The sequence below is a fragment of the Rhinopithecus roxellana genome, chromosome 16 (assembly GCF_007565055.1).
Source record: "Rhinopithecus roxellana isolate Shanxi Qingling chromosome 16, ASM756505v1, whole genome shotgun sequence".
NCBI classification, from domain to species: Eukaryota; Metazoa; Chordata; class Mammalia; order Primates; family Cercopithecidae; genus Rhinopithecus; species Rhinopithecus roxellana.
In genome coordinates this window covers 109,503,487-109,524,174 of record NC_044564.1, presented here as the reverse complement: position 1 = coordinate 109,524,174, position 20,688 = coordinate 109,503,487, and the positions used below count along the sequence as shown (strand labels likewise).

The following is a 20,688-nucleotide window of genomic DNA, read 5'->3' as shown; positions in this document are numbered from 1 at the left end:
AAAGTAGAATGTGGCTGTGGTTCACAGGTACTTAACAAATGTTAGGTAATGTTCTTAAGTAATCAGAGGCCTAATAAAAGGTAGGGGAGTTTCTCTTCTAGCCTAAATTAATATTAAAAGTTTGGGGGTATTTTTTGTTTTTAAATTAATACTTTATTGTTTTTAACAGGTGCTTCTCACAATTTACATTCATTAATTTGATGCCCTTTTACAAAGAAACTTCTTAGGTATTATAAACAATCAATGTAAAGGATCCACATGGAATGTATCCACATTGCTACTCTTATATAGAAATGGGAGATAAGAAATACATCTGTGCAATATTAAATTGAAAAAAAAAAAAACCATAAAAGGTGTCAAAGGCAAATGATTTGTTCCAGATCACAAAACTAGTTGGCACAAGAGATAGGATTATAACCAGGGTCTAAGAAAAAAATTTCTGAAGGTAATTTCACTGAGTGTTATGCCATATCAAGTTCCCTGCTAAGGCTCGAGGTGTTTCAGACTAGCTTTCACATTCCAAATCAGGCAGTAGCTACAATGGAAAGATAATTGGATGGGGAATCCTGAGATCAGAGTCCTAGTTTGGCTTTGTCCCTTGTAGCAACATTTTTTAAAATCAGGGGCAGCTGTCTTCTCCCATCCCAGCCATGAATCTTCCAACCTTAGTGGTCACCAACTTGACTCCATTCCTTACATCAAGCCTTGTCCTGTCAATTCTCCCTTAAATGTTTGTTGCATCCATTTCTAAATATATCCATGGCCACCACTCTAGTAAAAGACTATTACCTCACACCCCACACTTGATCTTCCCCCAACTTTAAGTGGCTCCGTTCCTCATATCACTGCCACAAGAATTAACAACCATGCCCATCTTTCATTTTTCTGCTGAAAGATTTTCAGTGGCTCCCATTGAATACCAAATAAAGTTTGAATCCCTTAGATTGGCATTCACAGCCTTCTATGTTCTGGCCCCAGCTTTATCTCTTGAAACTCATTACTCACCATCTGACAATGCCACTAAATATCCACAAGAGTGATTTCAAGGTTTTTCTATGGTGAAGGTTCAGACTGGTAATAAACCATGTTCACATTTTTCTGATCTAAAATAATTTCTATATTACTTTATAATAGTCAGCTGAGGTTTGTTTAAGCTCTTGGACAAGCCTAAAACTTGTACCTTGAAGAAAATATTTTTTTCCACCCAAAGAAATTGCATTCAATTTCTTAACCTTCAAAACAATGTCAGTGTTGTCACCTGTGCATTTGATAGCTAAAGCACAAGTATTCTTCAGGAGCATAAATACTCCAGCCTTGAATGGACCATTGTCCAGCTCCTGTGAAAAACTTAATATTTGAGAAAGACATTCAACGGTATGTGTTTTCTATACACTTCACAAGTAGTTGAGATTTTCTTGTATTAAGGTTAATCACTAAAAAGATGTTTACTTGGGTTTCATTATCTAAACCCCCTAAAGATGTTTTCCATTTTATTGTTAAACACTTGGTGTTAGCAAGGGTCAGCACAAGAAAAGGCCCAATGGCAAGAAGTTCTGCAAATTCTGTAAAGCTTACTGCATTCATTTGTCATTTATGTTGCTGAGTGGTGCTTGAATAAGGAAACATGCAATAAATTTACTTACTTAACCAACATTTAACTGAAGGCCTGTTGTGTGTTGAGTGCTGGGGCCATACATAGAAAAATACTAGACCTATAGACTCTACCCTTGTAAACCATTCAGGCTAATGAATTCAGATACCTAAAGCAAGTAAATCCCAGTAAAACATGGTAAGTGCCCTAAGAGAGGAATGAACAAAGTAATACGAGGGCACACAGAGTGGAGGGACCAAACTCTGTTTGGAAAAGAAGGGGCAGGCTTTGTGGAACATGTGGTGTTTGAGAGTACCTAAAGAAGAATATGCCTGATTGAAGACGGAGTTATGGACGAAGGGCTCAAAACAACATGGTGGGCTCACAGAAAACTAAGAAATTAAACACACCTGAGTGATGATGCTGGTTGGATGGAAATAGACTAGGATGTTATCTGTTTAAAATTTATTACTTCTTTGTTCATAGGAATTGATGTATTGCTTTGTGTCAGATAAGACTATTACTCCTCTGAGTTCCTCATTTTGCCTTCTTGCCAGGGAGGTTAGTATTAAACTTCACATTTGGTGGAGTTCTTGGTATATTTGGCTTATTTGCCTTTCCCACAGGTTGTGCTTTCTTCCCTCTCTGCTTAAGAGATCATCTGCTTAACACGGAATGCCCTCTTTGTTCCTGTTCTAATAGTCATTCCATATTTATTGAAAACCCACTGAGAAAACAGTCATGAAACTTACTTCTTAGTGTCCAAGTCCTTCACAATCGTTTTCCATCTCTACATGAATATTTCTTGACCACTGCAATTCAGTGGCTCCAGTTTTCACTTACGGTTAATTCTGCAATGTTCTCGAACTTCAGAGGGGTAAAATTCTTTCACTGGTGGTGGTGTGATCTCCCCAACTAGACTGTAATCTGCTTTCAGGGCAGGGATCATATCATCTTTGAGTACTTCTTGCCATGAAATACAGTGATGAGAAGGAAAAAAGAAACTACATTCCTGTTAGTGATTGTTAGATGATGAGTGATGAGGTAATAGCATGTGAGTTCTGCTCTCTTTTGGGGACGTGTATTGAAATATGAAATAGCTTTCTAAGACATATCAAATCCTTGCTTAGTACCCACTTTTGTATATTAACAGGAATGAATGATGCAACAGAAGAAATCCAGACAACAACTCCAGGACTTGGAAATCATGAATTTAAATTTTCAGAATTTGCAGGTGAAGATATTTCTCTTTTTCCAATTAAAAGTCATGACTTGGAAGAGAGAAGATATAGGACCTGAATCACTGAAGAAATACTGTGAGAAAATTTGGACTGACTTATCTTCCATCCTACCTTAGGATTGCTAGGTCAGAATAGCAGGAATCCAAGAAGTATTGATAGTCTGACAGAGTAGTATTGAAACAGGGTGCAGCAGCAGGAATGTAATGGCCGTGTCAAGCAAGCAGGTATTGCCATTGGGCAAGGGCGGGGCTGAAGAGGTAAGCATTTGACAGGATTTGAACCTGGGTCTCGAATGCTAAGGTTCATGTACTTATTCCAACAAACAGCTGCTCAATTAGCTGACAGGAATGAAAAGGAATCCAGCGGCATTTACTAGTTCTCCATAGTTCCCTTTCTTTCCTCTATAGATTTTAATGTTCATAACAGGTTGCTGCCACTTATCAGGGTACACTGGGGGTCAACAATTCAGGATGTCCTTAAGTCTTCCTCCTTCCTACCTTGACACCTTGCTATCTCACAGGGTGGTTATGAGGATTAAAAGACTAAATTCATGTTCAGTGCCTATAATAGTGCCTGGCTCTTAGTAACTGTGCAAATGTTAGTTGCTGTTACTGTTATAATTGTTACCATTTTTCCCCAAAGTTGAAAGGAAATGCACATTAATTTTAAAAAGGTATCGTGTACCTACAAGAAGTGTTAGGGAGACACCTAAAATGAGTGGAGACTTGAGAAATATACTAAGAATCCTTAAAATGGTTTTTTAAAAAGGCTTTATTAAGAAGACTGTTCACAGATGACAGATGCCTGGCAGAAAGTGCATCTTTCTCATCGTTATTAAGAATGATATCCAAACATGAAACTATGTAAGATCCGGTTAGGAGCAGGGTGATCATACATCCCAGTTTGTCTGGGACAGTCCTGATTTACATCTGTTGTCCTGGTGAAATTATTACTAATGCTCCCTTTTCATCTCAATGTCCTGGTTTGGATGAAAAAAATTACATGGTCATCTTAGTAGTAAGGGCAATGAAAATAAGTGTGGGGTTATCAAAAAACAAAGAGCATCTATATTTAAAAAGAATTGATCATTTCTAGGCTCAGATAAAAAACAAAATCCCAACGTTAGTGGGAAAGTATACATGCAGGTTAAATTACTACCAGTAATTGTGAAAAACAAGAAAATAGAAAATGTTCCAGAACACTGAGCTTGGGCAAAAGACTAAATTTAAGGGGTAAAAGCTGAATTCCAGAAGCCACACACCAGGAAATTTACCTTTGAATCCTGGAAAATTTCTGAATGGACACTTGTGTTTTACATCAGAAAGCCATGCTCATTTTGAAGTCAGAATTGATCGCTCAGAATTGATGACCTGTTCTATTTTCCTTGCTGTGTGCATAGCCAGGAATGCCATGTTCGATTCCCCTTCCTGGGCAGTAGTCAGGGCAGGAAAACAAGGCGTCAGAATTCTAAGATTGATATAATTGTATGTAGGCAAGTTTATACAGGGCACCAAGACAGTAGGCATGTGGATTCCTCCCTGGCAGCCGTGGCAGTAAGTAAAACACATGGGACATGTTGTTATTACCTGAGAAGACTAGAGCTGTGAGGAAAACACAGGCCAGCAATACCTAATAATACTTTTTATTACAGTAAGATAATAGAATAATGACAGTCTTTATTAATAACAATTCTCCTGGAGAAGGGCCTGATGTGCTTAGGAAAGTATAGCTCTTTCTGAGCAAGAAAGCACTTCTAGGAAGGCTCCCAATTCCCAAGGCTGTACACACCTCCATGTTCTCTGTGACTAACTCACATCCTAGCACCTACAACATTCCATTATTTACACATCTATTTTGCTCCTTCACTCAACTTTCAGCTCCTTGATGGTAGGTACAGTCTCCTTACTGTTAGATCTCTAGCCTGGAAACAGTAGATAATGCTTGCTGAATGGCAGATGGTGTTTTGAAAACCACAACAGGGCTATTTTGTCAAGTCTGTTGCTCCATGAGGCCAAGATAGGGTCAGGTTTACCTCACAGCAAATGTGGAGTTCAGAAATTTTCCAGCACCTCTGCAGGACTCTGCATTACCCGAGAGGGTATTCAAGTGTCATTCTGATAGTTATGTATCTCTGGCTTGGTGTGCACTATAAGATTTTAATCTATTCTAGACAAAAACTCTTAGGACCCCAAAGCCAGATTCGGATACAGGATTAAAGGTGACTAGATTCACCTAAACACTATTTATGATGGACAGAATCATCAGATAATTGAGATTTGCAGATTAACCAGTAGAGCTCATTCCGCTTGTGGTGATGCTTTCTTGTTCTTTATTCATTTGCTCACATACTTATTATTTAATTTGGCTTTTTTTTTTTTTTTTCCATCAGAGATTTCCTGAGTACCTTCAGTGTCGCAAGTGCTGGGATTACAAAGATAGAGGAGTTTGTGCTTTCAGGGCATTCACACAGTAATAAGAGAGATACATGTACTTCTAATTCTGAGACTGAGTACTCTAAAATCCATAAAGGACTGTGGGACCACAGGGATTGACAAGTGTTATTAGGCACTAAGAATGAATGGGAGGAATTTACTAAGCAGGATTGGGGGAAGGGGGCATTTTAGAGAAGCAGTTTGTAAGCTGCACTATTCCTCTTCTGGTGACTCTAAAACCTATTGTTTAAGGGCAGGCCAGCCTTTCCCTAATGTGTTCTTCAAGAGGGAAGTTGGATGCTTGCTTCAACAAAAGGCTGGGTTTGAGCGATCACATGGATTCACATAGCTTCCCATTCTGATTTGGTACAATTAAATTACCTGGGAAATAACTTTAAATCTGAGAAAGCTAGCAACTGTGGTCATCTAGATTCTGAGTAAAGTGTTTACAATATGATGTTATTTAAAACAAAGTGAATTAGTAAAAAGTCTCAAATATAGAAATATTTTATAAATATAATTTTATTACTTGGAAATACATACAAAAATTCAAACACAGCTAAAAAACAGTTGCTAAGCAGAGGTCCTATCCAACCTGGTTTAATGAACATAAAGTTATCAGCATAAAACTTGAGTCCTGAAACACTTATGGTATTCAGGGTCTTTAAATAATGGGTTTAAAAACAGGTAACTGTTTTGTTCTTTACACCTATTTAAATCTTTCCCCCAAATACAGAGTTCTAACATTTGTTTGGTTCATGAGGTTTTATTTTAGAAAAATAGCTAAAGCTATTAGCTAATTATTTGAAAACTGCAATATGTTTCCCCATTTCCAGTCTTTTGTCACCTTACATTCTCCATAGTTTCTCAAAAATTTCCCACTAGTTGTTAACAGAAAGCATTTGCAACCTCCAGTAGCTCTCTAGGATACAGAAGTGTGGGTCTAACAATCTTGAAATCATTTAAGGTGGCAATAATTTTTTTTTATTTTTCATTTTTGCAATTTCATGTCATTTTATTTTGGTCCAGCCATATCTCCTTGTAGGAGAAAAAAAAAATGAGTTATTCTGTTCCTCCTGATTGTCAGTTCATTACACTACTTTATCCATTCTTTTTGCCCTCAGGTTTAAAAAAGAAAAAAAAAATCCTTCTTGAAAACCTTAGCATTTTCTATAAATTTAAGCTTATTGTGAGCTTGAACATTTCAAACATTTTTATATTTCACTCTCCTCTAACTTTTGTCATGCCAGTTTTCCCTTCTTTTGCAAATGATCTTTGACAACCTGGCTTCATCAGAGAGCTTTGAGATGCTTTAGATGCCCATTCTCTATCTTATTGGCTAGGTTCTTTTAACTTAAAAAAAAATAATAATAATTTGTAGAATATCATCTAAAAGTTTTCACAATTTGAAAAACTGGAAAAGGTAGCTGGCTAAGAAGCAGAAAGGCCTCCTTTTGGTTTTGGGACTCAACTGTGATCCTCAGTCTGGTCTTGCATCCTCTCTTCCCAGCTGAGAAGCCTGAGGCCCTGAGTAGATTAGATAAACCGGGGAAGACGTCTACCTGAAATGGTCTCTGATTCACGGTTCAGAGGGGAACAAGTCTAAATTTGAGACTTGCTTCCACAATATTCTTTCTCAAAGTTAAAAGTGAATATATTTCCCTCCTTGCAATCTGTTGATGGATCTCTGCTGTCTACAATATATACTACAAACCCCTTAGTCTGGTACACAAGGCCCAGTGTGACCAGCTCCCATTTCTTTTTCTAGCTTCCCCAATCCCAAATGCCTTACTGAAAGAACTTTTTTCTCTAATGCATTAGGCTGTTTCACACCTTTGCTCAGATTATTCCCTCAGCCAGATCTCTATCTCCTGAGAATACCTGTATCTTTTAAAAGCTCAAAATAAAAATAATGTCCTCCAATCTCTGCAATTGAGTGCTCCTTTATGCCCTCATTAACCTTTATTTTCTTCTGTCTTTACATCTATAACATGTTACAGTCACTGTTTACATATCCATCTGCCTGACTAGACTGTAAACACCTCTAGGGCAGAAATAATGCTTTATTCAGCTTCGTCAGGTACTCCAGCACCAAAAAACTTGCACTGAATAAATGTCCGACTGAAATCTGCTTCCCTGTGACTTCCTCAAATCCTAGTTCAAGCCCTGGGATTCAGATAGACAATGCCAGCCCTTCAAATATTTAAAGATTGTCCCAGTCCCAAGTCTTCTCCAAACAGAACAGCCTTAACATCCATATTTTTAAAACCTTTTTATCCAAGCTGTCCTTTCATGGAGTGCACTTGAGCTTAGTGACTTTTTATAAAATTAGGCAACAAGTCCTAATGAGTGCTGAGCCCCTCAGGGTAAAAAAGTAACCAAGGTCACTTCGCTTCTCATTCATTAACTAAATGCCTGATGGTGACTAGTAAGTGTCTAGAAATTCTAGGCACTAGTGATATAGACATTAAATTTAGTTTCCATGTCCTCAATGGCTTCACAGTCCAGAGAAGACAATGATAGTGGCAGGGCTAGAGCCTAAGCCCAGTATGCAAGAATGCTAAATAATACTTCCTCAAATCAACTCCCTTTTTAACAGTCACTTTTATCATCTTAGAGAATAGTGAACATATACTCCTTGAGGCCTTTTTCATGATAACTACTCCTAAGCCAGCTCTCGCAACCTCACCCCTGAATTGTATCTTTTGTTGATTATTTTTTCGAACCCCGTTACAGGATTACCATATTATTCCAGTTGATTGCATGTGCTGCTTTTGGTCCTGTGTATCTTGTTGAATGTTTGTGAATTTCCATGCTGACCCTCACAGATCTGGTCCATCATCTAACCTGAAGATGGTAACTCTAACTTCATTCAGCTTACTGGCTAAAAGCAATGAGGATAACAGAACTAAGGCCCAACCTCTGGAAAGCTCCATCCTACTTTCTTATTCACAATCTGGTACAATACACTAAAATATACCCCTTATCACCTTATTAACATTTATTATTTTCAATAAAACTATGGAAACTATGGATAAATCATGCATCACTAGGAATTATAAGCTGGTTTTTAAAAATAATCATTAAATATCCATTATAAATATTTTATTTTAAAAGAATTGGAAGATGTTACATATATTACATACTACATATAATGGCACATGTCAGCCTTTTAAGCTTAAAAATAATCTTTTCCCAAACTGGAATTGATTTATACCCAAGTATAAAATGACCCTTGGCCTATAGCACCAACCCGGGCCCAGAGGAAAAGCCAATTTTGAGCCTGTCTGTCCTCTGGCATTGGGCTTCCTGATATGACACTGAGGGTCCTCTCCCTCTGGTTTTATTCCCTGGCAGTATTGAGGCCTGGCACAGGGACCCATCTTACTGTATGCTGCAGGCCTGGGAAATCAGGGAATCTAGAGGGGGTAAGGTCCTCTAACCATTTTACAATGGAAAGAAAAGTTAAATATGTTCCTTATTCTGTGTTTTTAATTTACACAACTATAACAAGACTGTACAAGACAGAAGGAGGTTAAAATTACCGAAATACAATTTCTCTGCTGGTTCTTCTCTTTGGAAATTGAAGTCTCGTAATAGGAGTAGCCTTAAAACTCATCTAGTTCTGACTGGTAACCTGTTCCACTGTCACCTCCGTTTCCCAGATTTAGGTATAATTCACTCAGAGTTTTAAATGCCATCCATATGCCACATTTTTAGACAAACACAGAAGCTTAATAATACTTTTCATTTTCTTTTTCTTGGTTCATAAGGACAATTCCTGCCAAATGTTCTGTCTTATGACTCTCCTCCGCTTCAAAGTATGTTTAAGTTACACATAAAGAATCCAAAAAAATACCACTATGGAATTTTCATAAGCAATATCCAACCAATCAGTAAAACACAGTACACAGTGTGAAAATTTTAATTTATTCCCCTCCCAAGTATCCAGAATGTATATCTCTTTAGCTTTGAGAAATGAGATACTGAAAATACCAACAGAATTGATCATATGAAAGAAAGAAAAGCACATACGACACAGGAAACATCCCTAAGTCCTCCCTACCGTAGTAGTGCAAGTTAATGGTAAGTTTCTGGCAATGTCACCTTTCTTTACATGACAGATTTAAAGTGGAGATAGGCCTCTGATTTTTATTTTTAAATCCTAGCAGGTTTTTTTTTTTTTTTTTTGAGGCTATATTAAATGACAATGCATTTTGAGTCGGGGAGAAAAAAATTAAAAACCCAAAACTTCTTTCAGTTTATTCAAAATAAAAATACACATAGAATTATGAAAATATAGGTTTACTATTTCCACCACGTAGGTTGATGCTGCTGTTGAAAGGCTTACAAACTGTTTTTCAAGTTTTTAAAGCTCATCTCGATCCCTCAATAGAGTATACCTATATTCACTGGGTGCTAGTTTCTGGAAGGAGCTCTCAGGTGGACTGCTTGCTACATCTTGGGCTTGCTACAAAAGAAAGAATAAAACATTTTTATACCAATATAGTTTATAGTGCTATAATATTTTAATAAGAGTATTTGATGAATGGTAGTTCCCCTATAATTATTTGCTTATTAACCAATAAAAGCAACTGTGTGCCAAAGCAAGAGATTTAAATGTGAAACCTTGCTTTCCTCGTTTCAAATGCTCTTACTCAGATTCTCCAGGGCAAGGTTGCCACAGGGCCATTAACTGTGGGTTTGTTTTACATTTGCTGAGGTGTGGTGGAAGGGACCAAAATACCTGACACCTGGGTGCTTTCCTAGACTAGTCTACAGAGGCAACACAACCTTAGGTTGGCTCAAACCCTTCCTTTGTGCATGACCACTAAGAGAATTAACAGCATCCACTATGCAGATATTATCTTAGTTATCAATTACCAGGATACCAGAAATTATTACAACTTAGTTGAAATAAAGAGGAAAGCAAACACTTCGATACTGAAAGAAATTAATTTCTGTAGTTGTGTACAAAGAGTAGACAAAAATACACAAGTGAAACAAGAGCTACTTCCAAGAATTTTAAAGAAAAGGCAGTGCAGTCCATCCTCTATTTCCAAATTGTGAGCTCAAGAGCAGACCTGATTGTTCTCATTTTAATATCCCCTGTAGTTGAAATAGGCACACAGTGCATATATTACATACTATATGTAATGGCACATTAATTCTAACAGGAAGCAATGTGTCTATAAACTTATCATTTGACTTTATCATGTGCCACTTTCCCAATACATTTTAAATTTTTTCAGTGAGATATATGTTTGGATTAAGCTGAAATTATATTACTATAAAACAAACATACATTTGGTGCCCTCTGTTAGTACACAAAGATGAACAAATATAAGTTCACTGTCTAATGAGGAAATTGAAACAAATCAGGATAATACAATAATGGTAAATGACATCTTTTCCTAATCTGATAAAATACTATGCAGGCCTTCTTTTCTGAGGAAAATAATCACCTTTGGGTTATAGCCGACAAGTCTGCCTCCTATAGTTGCTTAATTATCAAAAATCTGACCTCATTTTTAAAGGAAAAAGCATGTTGTTGGATTCCTCTAGGGAACTCTTGCCTCCGAACCTAATCGGACTCTTAAATAAAGAAAAACTCAGTTTTTATTTTCCTTTTATAAATAGAGGTTTTATAGGCAAAATAATGGATTTAAGTTCTGAGCATATGAAATAGGATTTTGGTACATATCATCTTCCCTCTCGGTATCATGGTAATAGGCATGATAGAAATCATGATCTATCAAAATGCAAATTTAGGGCTGTTTAGTACAATAGGAACATAGAAATTACTTGTAACAGAAGTTACAAGGTGGAAACAGTAAAATTCTCAGGTAAAAAAAAAAATAAGAGAACATAAAATTTTGATAAAACAGTTGTCAAGTATTCTAAATCACAAATGGGAAAGCCGCATTAAACCGTAAAGTTTTGAGCATTATGAATAATGTATTTGTGAAGGCTCTTAGAATGATTTAGCAGAATAACCAATCATTACTTTCTTTATAGTGTGGTCAATCTTCCAGCCACAGAGCAAGGCTTGGAATTATTGGAATCCACTGATTTCTTCACTGATTTATCTGTTTTAGATTCCTATTTCCTATTCCCATTTGAAGCCAACTGTATTTAAATCTGTTATAGCCATATTCCACAGACGTCATATTCAGAACACTTTTATATAATCAAGAAACTACGTTATAATATTCTTTCAACTTTTCTGAAGACCTAAAACTAAAAATTAATTTAAAAGAATAATTTCTACTCAGAATTTCTCTACACAAATATTCAGAAGCTGAAGCTCAAGCCAATGCAAGAACTTCAGACTCTCTTTGAGGCTAACTGAAAAATGGAAAAAAAAGAGTTCCCATTGAAAAATAAACAGAAGTCCTACCTCTCCTGGGGCTATATCGGTTGGGTCAGGTCCATGATGGAATTCTCTGTGCAGTTTTCCAGAATGTAAGTCAAATACAAATTGCTTGAGTTTTCCAGGAATTCTAAAACCATAGTCAAATAAAATTAAAACTGTTAAAATGGACTTACTTCTATTTTGCCAACTTCACAGTATTAAAAAAATTCTGCTAAGCTACAACCCCACCCTCCTAGCACAACTATTTTTTTTTTTTTTTTTTTTTTTTTTGAGACGGAGTCTCGCTCTGTCGCCCAGGCTGGAGTGCAGTGGCCGGATCTCGGCTCACTGCAAGCTCCGCTTCCCGGGCTCACGCCATTCTCCTGCCTCAGCCTCCCGAGTAGCTGGGACTACAGGCGCCTGCCACCTCGCCCGGCTAGTTTTTTGTAGTTTTTAGTAGAGACAGAGTTTCATCGTGTTAGCCAGGATGGTCTTGATCTCCTGACCTCGTGATCCGCCCGTCTCGGCCTCCCAAAGTGCTGGGATTACAGGCTTGAGCCACCGCACCTGGCCTTCTAGCACAACTATTGCAGGCCAGGTATGTGTCAAACATTTTTACACAATTGTAAGCATAGTATCCAGATACTCAGTTTTGTATTCTAATTCCTGTACTTGTTTCATAGAAAATTTTCCATGCTTATCATTAAGGCACATTATAATCTATCAAGATGCTGTACCCCAAATTCTTAACCATTTTAAATTAATGGGCACTTTATATTTTTTCCTAAATTACATATATGTAACTAAAAAAAACCTTTGTTCTGCAACATCACACTAAAAATAACAGGGCTCAAAGGAAAAATAGGGGCTAACCACTTAAAACTATACAGCTTTGTAACCAAAGCACTACTATGAAGCTGTAATAAAAGTATTAGCACCATCCAATGTCCACCACCATTTAAACCTAGTGTCAACCAGGTGATCCTCTGCAGCCTTAACATAAAGCTTGTGAGCCCACTTTTGAGGTTCAGGTCCTTGAGGGCATTGACTAGACAGTAAAAACCAATTTCATCAAATTAACCTGAACCAGGGCATAGCATTTTCATGATTTTTTTCCTAAACATAGGGAGAAATGTCTTCATAACTTCTTTAAACCATACATGCAACTTCATTGGATAACTTAACATTATGAAAAGCAAAGCACTTCTCAAGATCATTAAACTAGCTTTTATTTACACTAAGAAAGGCACTTCCTCAGGATTTTCAGCTGTTTTGTTTTGGAGGTCTTCATATACCCCTATGGCATTCTCTTTATGAAAAAGCTTATTCTCGGTGGCTCACGCCTGTAATCCCAGCACTTTGGGAGGCCGAGGTGGGCCGATCATGAGGTCAGGAGATCGAGACCATCCTGGCGAACACGGTGAAACCCCGTCTCTACTAAAAATACAAAAAAATTAGCCGGGCGAGGTGGCGGGCGCCTGTAGTCCCAGCTACTTGGGAGGCTGAGGCAGGAGAATGGCGGGAACCCGGGAGGTGGAGCTTGCAGTGAGCCGAGATCGGGCCACTGCACTCCAGCCTGGGCGACAGAACGAGACTCCGTCTCCAAAAAAAAAAAAAAAAAAAAAAAAAAAGAGAAAGCTTATTCTGATGGCTTCAGGACATTCTGAGAATAATGATATATGAACCGACACAACTTCACTTTCTATGGACATTATTCTCTTAATTACCAATCATGTATGAGCAAATCTGCAGCACAAAAACAATGCACTGTAGCAGATAACACCATATTGAGCTAAGCAAATTTATATATCAGGCTTTCTTCTTTGTAATATTTCCTTGAGTTATATACAATAAAGTAGGATTACTGGGTTAACAAATAAGAGCTTTTGACCAAGTGTGAGCAAATTATACCTATAAAACATCAGTTGGTTTTTACTGTCTGTTTGTTCTTTAAAGTCTTGCCAGCATGTCTATCTTTTTAAAATTAAAATTGGTTTTGCTAATTTGATAAGTAAAAGATACCTGCATTTTAATTTACATTTCCTCACAAATTAAGCATTTTTTCATTGCTTCGCTGAATTTACATTTCTGCTCATATGAATTGTCTGCCTTCTAACTGAGATCTTGGTGCTTTAAAAAATTAATTATATATTTTAAATAGAAACACTTTTTCATTCTGTTACAAGAAGTAAAATGCAGGTCCACATACACTTTAATTCCTTGGGTAGAACTGATTGACTTTTAAAATCATTATTTTTTTGGTAGCAAACAATAGCTGGCTTGTAGTTAATATTACCAGTTTCTTTTTCTTTTTATCCTCTCCTGAGGTCCTGGAAGTGCTGTTTCTTCCCTTCAATAACTCCCACTGAGCTGTACCAACCAATAACTTCATTGTATACTCATTTTGGCTCCCCACTAGCTCCAATGCAACAGAGACCAGCAGGTGCCAAATGCACAGTTTACAAATACAAATGACTGTCAGGTAGCTATATTGACAGAATGCCTCTGAAAGGTTCTCTGGTGCTGAAGTAATTGCACATGTACCAGAGATAAACATTGAGAGGAGATCAATTTAAATTTAATCTGACATCATCTACTGTCACCCACAGCAAGTGCTAAAATATATCCATTCAATCCATAGCATTGCAAATGGTCTATAATGTTTAAGATAAAGCCTCTGCTAGTTTGTTTTATGAGGTCCAAAGATTATCAAAACTAATACAGTGTGAACTGCTTCTGCTAGTCAAGAAATAATTTATGATTAAATCTTAAATGTGACAAATTCATTGAAAACACTCAAAACACATTTTTCCAAGTTGATTTTTTTCCCTTGTCAACAGATGAAAGAAAAAATTGTGTGCAAAATGAAAAGACGAGAGATAGGATGAATCTGAATTGATGCAGTAGAAAAACTGATTATAAAAGAGTTTTATCTAGCTTGTGGCCAGAAACTATCCATCATTATCAAGAAGTAACATTCAGCGAATCAACAATAAACTGTCAAGAAAACAGACAACATGCTAATCTCCTAAACAGGAAAATAAATGGGCCCTTGCCATAATAAATAAAATTATATACATCATGCTTTAGGGCAAAATTGTTTTAATTAGAACACTTAAGTGTTTCCCATCCTCCAGTTACTTTTTTGTTTATTTACAATTCTTTATTTTTAGGTGAGATAAAATTTTGACATAGTGAAATGCACAAATGTTAAGTGTATGAACAAACTTTAACAAATGAATACAAGGTAATATGTATTTTTATTATTTCTTAAAATTTAAGATACAGCAGAATTCATTTTTTTAGGCTTAACTTTTGAGTTTTAACATGTGCATAGCATTTTGCTACCAGCTCCACAAACCAGGTACAGAACAATTCCAACACCCTTTTTAAGTCAGACTCTCCCCTTTCCCACAACCCCTGGCAACTGTTGACCTTCTATGATTGTCATTTGTACAAAATCATACAACATGTAATTATAAGAATGGCTTTTTTTTCACTTAGCATATTGTATTTGAGATTCATTCATCCATTTTTGTATATATAAAAAGATATGTCCCTGTATCCACTGCGGAATAGTATGTCCCATTGAGTAGATACACAATTAGTTTATCCATTCTTCTATTCAAAGACATTCAAGTTCTTTCCAGATTTTGGTGATTATGCACAATACTGCTACAAACATTTGTGCACAAGTGTTTGTGAACTTTGTCTAGAACAAATACCAGGTTATATGGTAGGTATATATCTAACTTTTAAAGAAACTGCAAACTGTTTTCTAGAGTGGCTGTATCATGTTGTAATCCACCAGCAATGTATGAAACTTCTAGTTGTTCCACATCCTCATGAACACCTTGTATTATCAGTATTTTAATTTAGGCATTCTAAAATATACATACTGACTAATGATGCTGAGCACCTTCCACATGCGTTTATCTGCTATCCCTATATCTTCTTTACATTCTATCAGTATCTTTCACAGAATAAAAGTTTTTAATTTGATGAAGACCAATTTATACATGATTTCCTTTTATAGATCCTGCTTTTGATACTCTAAGAACTCTCTGTGAAACCCCAGGTCATAAAGAGTTTCTCCTATGTTTGTTTCTAAGAGTTTTCTAGTTTTATCTTACATATAGGTGCATGATAAATTCTAAGTTAATTTTTCATAGAAGGAAATCCTTTTTTGGTATGAGGACATTCAGTTGGTCTAGCACCATCTGTTGAAAAGACTATCCTTTCTCCACTGAATTGCCTTACCACCTTTAAAAAAATCTATGACTGAGATTACCCTTCCAAGATGGCCGAATAGGAACAGCTCCACTCTGCAGCTCCCACCATGATCAATGCAGAAGACGGGTGATTTCTGCATTTCCAATTGAAGTACCTGGTTCATCTCATTGAGAATGGTTGGACAGTGGGTGGTGCAGCCCACAGAGGGTGAGCTGAAGCAGGGCGGGGTATCGCCTCACCCAGGAAGCACAAGGGGTTGGGGGATTTCCCTTTCCTAGCCAAGGGAAGCTGTGACAGACGGTACCAGAAAACCAGGACATTTCCGCCCAGATACTGCACTTTTCCAACAATCTTAGCAAACAGGATACCAGGAGATTATATCCTACACCTGGCTCAGCGGCTCCCATGCCCATGCAACCTTACGCTAGCTAGCGCAGCAGTCCAAGATCGAACTGCGAGGTGGCAGCCAGAAGGTGGAGGGGCACCTGCTATTGCTGAGGCTTGAGTAGGTAAACAAAGTGGCCAGGAAGCTCGAACTGGGTGGAGCCCACTGCAGCTCAACAAGGCCTCCATGCCTCTATATACTCCACCTCTGGGGGCAGGGCATAGCTGAACAAAAGCCAGCAGAAACTTCTGCAGACCTAAATGTCCCTATCTGACAGCTCTGAAGAGAGCAGTGGTTCTCCCAGCACAGTGTTTGAGCTCTGCGAATGGACAGAATGCCTCCTCAAGTGGGTCCCTGATCCCCGTGTAGCCTAACTGGGAGACACCTCCCATTAGGGGCCAACTGACACCTCATACAGCTGGGCGCCCCTCTGAGACGAATCTTCCAGAGGAAGGATCAGGCAGCAATAATTGCTGTTCTGCAATATTTGCTATTGTGATACCCAGGCAAACAGGGTCTGGAGTGGACCTCCAGCAAACTCCAACAGACCTGCAGTTGAGGGACCTGACTGTTGGAAGGAAAACTAACAAACAGAAAGGAATAGCATCAAAATCAACGAGAAGGACGTTCACACAAAAACTCCATCTGTAGGTCACCATCATCAAAGACCAAAGGTAGATAAAACCACAAAGATGGGGAGAAACAGAGCAAAAAAGCTGAAATTTCTAAAAACCAGAGCACCTCTTCTCCTCCCAAGGATCGCAGCTCCTCGCCAGCAATGGAACAAAGCTGGACAGAGAATAACTTTGACGAGTAGACAGAAGTAGACTTCAGAAGGTAGGTAATAACAAACTTCTCCGAGTTAAAGGAGGATGTTCGAATCCATCGCAAGGAAGCCAAAAACCTTGAAAAAAGATGAATGGCTAACTAGAATAAACAGTGTAGAGAAGATCTTAAATGACCTGATGGAGCTGAAAACCATGACACAAGAACTACCTGATGCATGCACAAGCTTCAGTAGCTGATTTGATCAACTGGAAGAAAGAGTATCAGTGATTGAAGATAAAATTAATAAAATGAAGCGAGAAGAGGAGTTCAGAGAAAAAAGAGTAAAAAGAAATGAACAAAGCCTCCAAGAAATATGGGACTATGTGGAAAGACCAAATGTACATTTGATTGGTGTACCTGAAACTGATGGGGAGAATGGAACCAGGCTGGAAAACACTCTTCAGGATATTATCCAGGAGAACTTCCCCAACCTAGTAAGGCAGGCCAACATTCAAATTCACAAAATACAGAGAACACCACAAAGATCTCCTCCAGAAGAGCAACCGCAAGACACATAATTGTCAGATTCACCAAGGTTGAAATGAAGGAAAAAATGTTAAGGGCAGCCAGAGAGAAGGGTCGCGTTACCCACAAAGGGAAGCCCATTAGACTAACAGTGGATCTCTCAGCAGAAACGCTACAAGCCAGAAGAGAGTGGGGGTCAATATTCAACATTCTCAAAGAAAAGAATTTTCAACCCATAATTTCATATCCAGCCAAACTAAGCTTCGTAAGTGAAGGAGAAATAAAATCCTTTACAGATAAGCAAATGCTGAGAGATTTTGTCACCACCAGGCCTGAAGGAAGCACTAAACATGGAAAGGAACAACCAGTACCAGCCACTGCAAAAACATGCCAAATTGTAAAGACCACTGATGCTAGGAAGAAACTGCATCAATTAACGGGCAAAATAACCAGCTAACTTCATAATGACAGGATCAAATTCACACATAACCATATTAACCTTAAATGTAAATGGGCTAAATGCCCCAATTAAAAGACACAGACTGGCAAATTGGATAATGAGTCAAGATGTGCTGTATTCAGAGACCCATCTCACGTGCAGAACACACACAGGCTCAAAATAAAGGGATGGAGGAAGATCTACCAAGCAAATGGAAAGCAAAAAAAAAAAAAAAAAAAAAAAAAAAAGCAAGGGATGCAATCCTAGTCTCTGATAAAATAGACTTTAAACCAACAAATATCAAAAGAGACAAGGCCATCACATAATGGTAAAAGGATCAATTCAACAAGAAGAGCTAACCTAAATATATATGCACCCAATGCAGGAGCACCCAGATTCATAAAGCAACTCCTCAGAGACCCACAAAGAGACTTAGACTCCCACACAATAATAATGGGAGACTTCAACATCCCACTGTCAATATTAGACAGATCAACGAGACAGAAGGTTAATATGGATATCCAGGACTTGAACTCAGCTCCACACCAAGTAGACCTAATAGACATCTACACAACTCTCCACCCCAAATCAACAGAATATACATTCCTCTCAGCACCACATCACATTTATTCCAAAATTGACCACACAGTTGGAAGTAAAGCACTCCTCAGCAAACGTAAAAGAACAGAAATCACAACGAGCTGTCTCTCAGACCACAGTGCAATTAAATTAAAACTCAGGATTAAGAAACTCACTCAAACCACACAACTACACGGAAACTGAACAACCTGCTCCTGAATGACTACTGGGTACATAACGAAATGAAGGCAGAAATAAAGATGTTCTTTGAAACCAATGAGAACAAAGATACAACATACCAGAATCTCTGGGACACATGTAAAGCAGTGTGTAGAGGGAAATTTATAGCACTAAATGCCCACAAGAGAAAGCTGAAAAGATCTAAAATTGACACTCTAACATCACAATTAAAAGAACTAGAGAAGCAAGAGCAAACTAATTCAAAAGCTAGCGGAAGGCAAGAAATAACTAAGATCAGAGCAGAACTGAAGGAGATAGAGACACAAAAAACCCTTCAAAAAATCATCCAGGAGCTGTTTTTTTGAAAAGATCAACAAAACTGAGAGACCGATAGCAAGACTAATAAAGAAGAAAAGACAGAAGAATCAAATAGACGCAATAAAAAATGATAAAGGGGATATCACCGATCCCACAGAAATACTAACTAACATCACAGAACACTATAAACACTTCTATGCAAATAAACTAGAAAATCTAGAGGAAATGGATAAATTCCTGGACAAATACACCCTCCCAAGACAAAACCAGGAAGATGCTGAATCCCTGAATAGACCAATAGCAGGCTCTGAAATTGAGGCAATAATTAACAGCCTACCAACCAAAAAAAGTCCAGGACCAGATGGATTCACAGCTGAATTCTACCAGAGGTACAAAGAGGAGCTGGTACCATTCCTTCTGAAACTACTCTAATCAATAGAAAAAGAGGTAATCCTCCCTAACTCATTTTATGAGGTCAGCATCATCCTGATACCAAAGCTTGGGCAGAGACACAACAAAAACAGAGAATTTTAGACCAATATCCCTGATGAACATGGATGCAAAAATCCTCAATAAAATACTGGCAAACCAAATCTAGCACCATATCAAAAAGCTTATCCACCAAGATCAAGCTAGCTTCATCCCTGGGATGCAAGGCTAGTTCAACATACGCAAATCAATAAATGTAATCCATTACATAAACAGAACCAATGACAAAAACCACATGATTATCTCAATAGATGCAGGAAAGGCCTTCGACAAAATTCAGCCCTTCATGCTAAAAACGCTCAATAAACTAGGTATTGCTGGAACGTATCTCAAAATAATAAGAGCTATTTATGACAAACCCACAGCCAATATCATACTGAATGGGCAAAAACTGGAAGCAGTCCCTTTGAAAACCGGCACAAGACAGGGAGGTCCTCTCTCACCACTCCTATTCAACATAATGTGGAAGTTCTGGCTAGGGCAATCAGGCAAGAGAAGGAAATAAAGGGTATTCAATTAGGAAAAGAGGGAGTCAAATTGTCCCTATTTGCAGATGACATGATTGTATATTTAGAAAATCCATCGTCTCAGCCCCAAATCTCCTTAAGCTGATAAGCAACTTCAGCAAAGTCTCAGCATACAAAATCAATGTACAAAAATCACAAAGTACTCCTATACACCAATAACAGACAGAGAGCCAAATCATGAGTGAACTCCCATTCACAATTGCTACAAAGAGAATAAAATACATAGGAATCCAACTTACAAAGGATGTGAAGGACCTCTTCAAGGAGAACTACAAACCACTGCTCGACGAAATAAAAGAGGACACAAACAAATGGAAGAACATTCCATGCTCATGGATAGGAAGAATCATGAAAATGGCCATACTGCCCAAGGTAATCTATAGATTCAATACCATCCGCATCAAGTTACCAATGACCTTCTTCACAGAATTGGAAAAAACTACTTTAAACTTCACATGGAACCAAAGAAGAGCCCACATTGCCAAGACAATCCTAAGCAGAAAGAACAAAGCTGGAGGTATCACGCTACCTGACTTCAAACTATACAAGGCTACAGTAACCAAAACAGCATGGTACTGGTACCAAAACAGAAATACAGACCAATGGAACAGAACAGAGGCCTCAGA

General features: G+C 37.9%; 1 protein-coding gene across 1 annotated transcript in view; it reads right to left on the bottom strand.

The window, feature by feature from the left end:
- Nucleotides 1–9,175: 9,175 nt before the first annotated feature.
- ERP44 (endoplasmic reticulum protein 44) overlaps nt 9,176–20,688 on the bottom strand; it is a 119,820-nt gene continuing 108,307 nt past the window's right edge. The window contains exons 11-12 of the mRNA XM_010374130.2: nt 11,665–11,767; nt 9,176–9,735 (exon numbers count right to left, since the gene is read on the bottom strand). Of these exons, the coding sequence (XP_010372432.1) occupies nt 9,634–9,735; nt 11,665–11,767 (205 nt within the window). The 3' untranslated portion in view covers nt 9,176–9,633. The remainder of the gene's footprint in view (nt 9,736–11,664; nt 11,768–20,688) is intronic.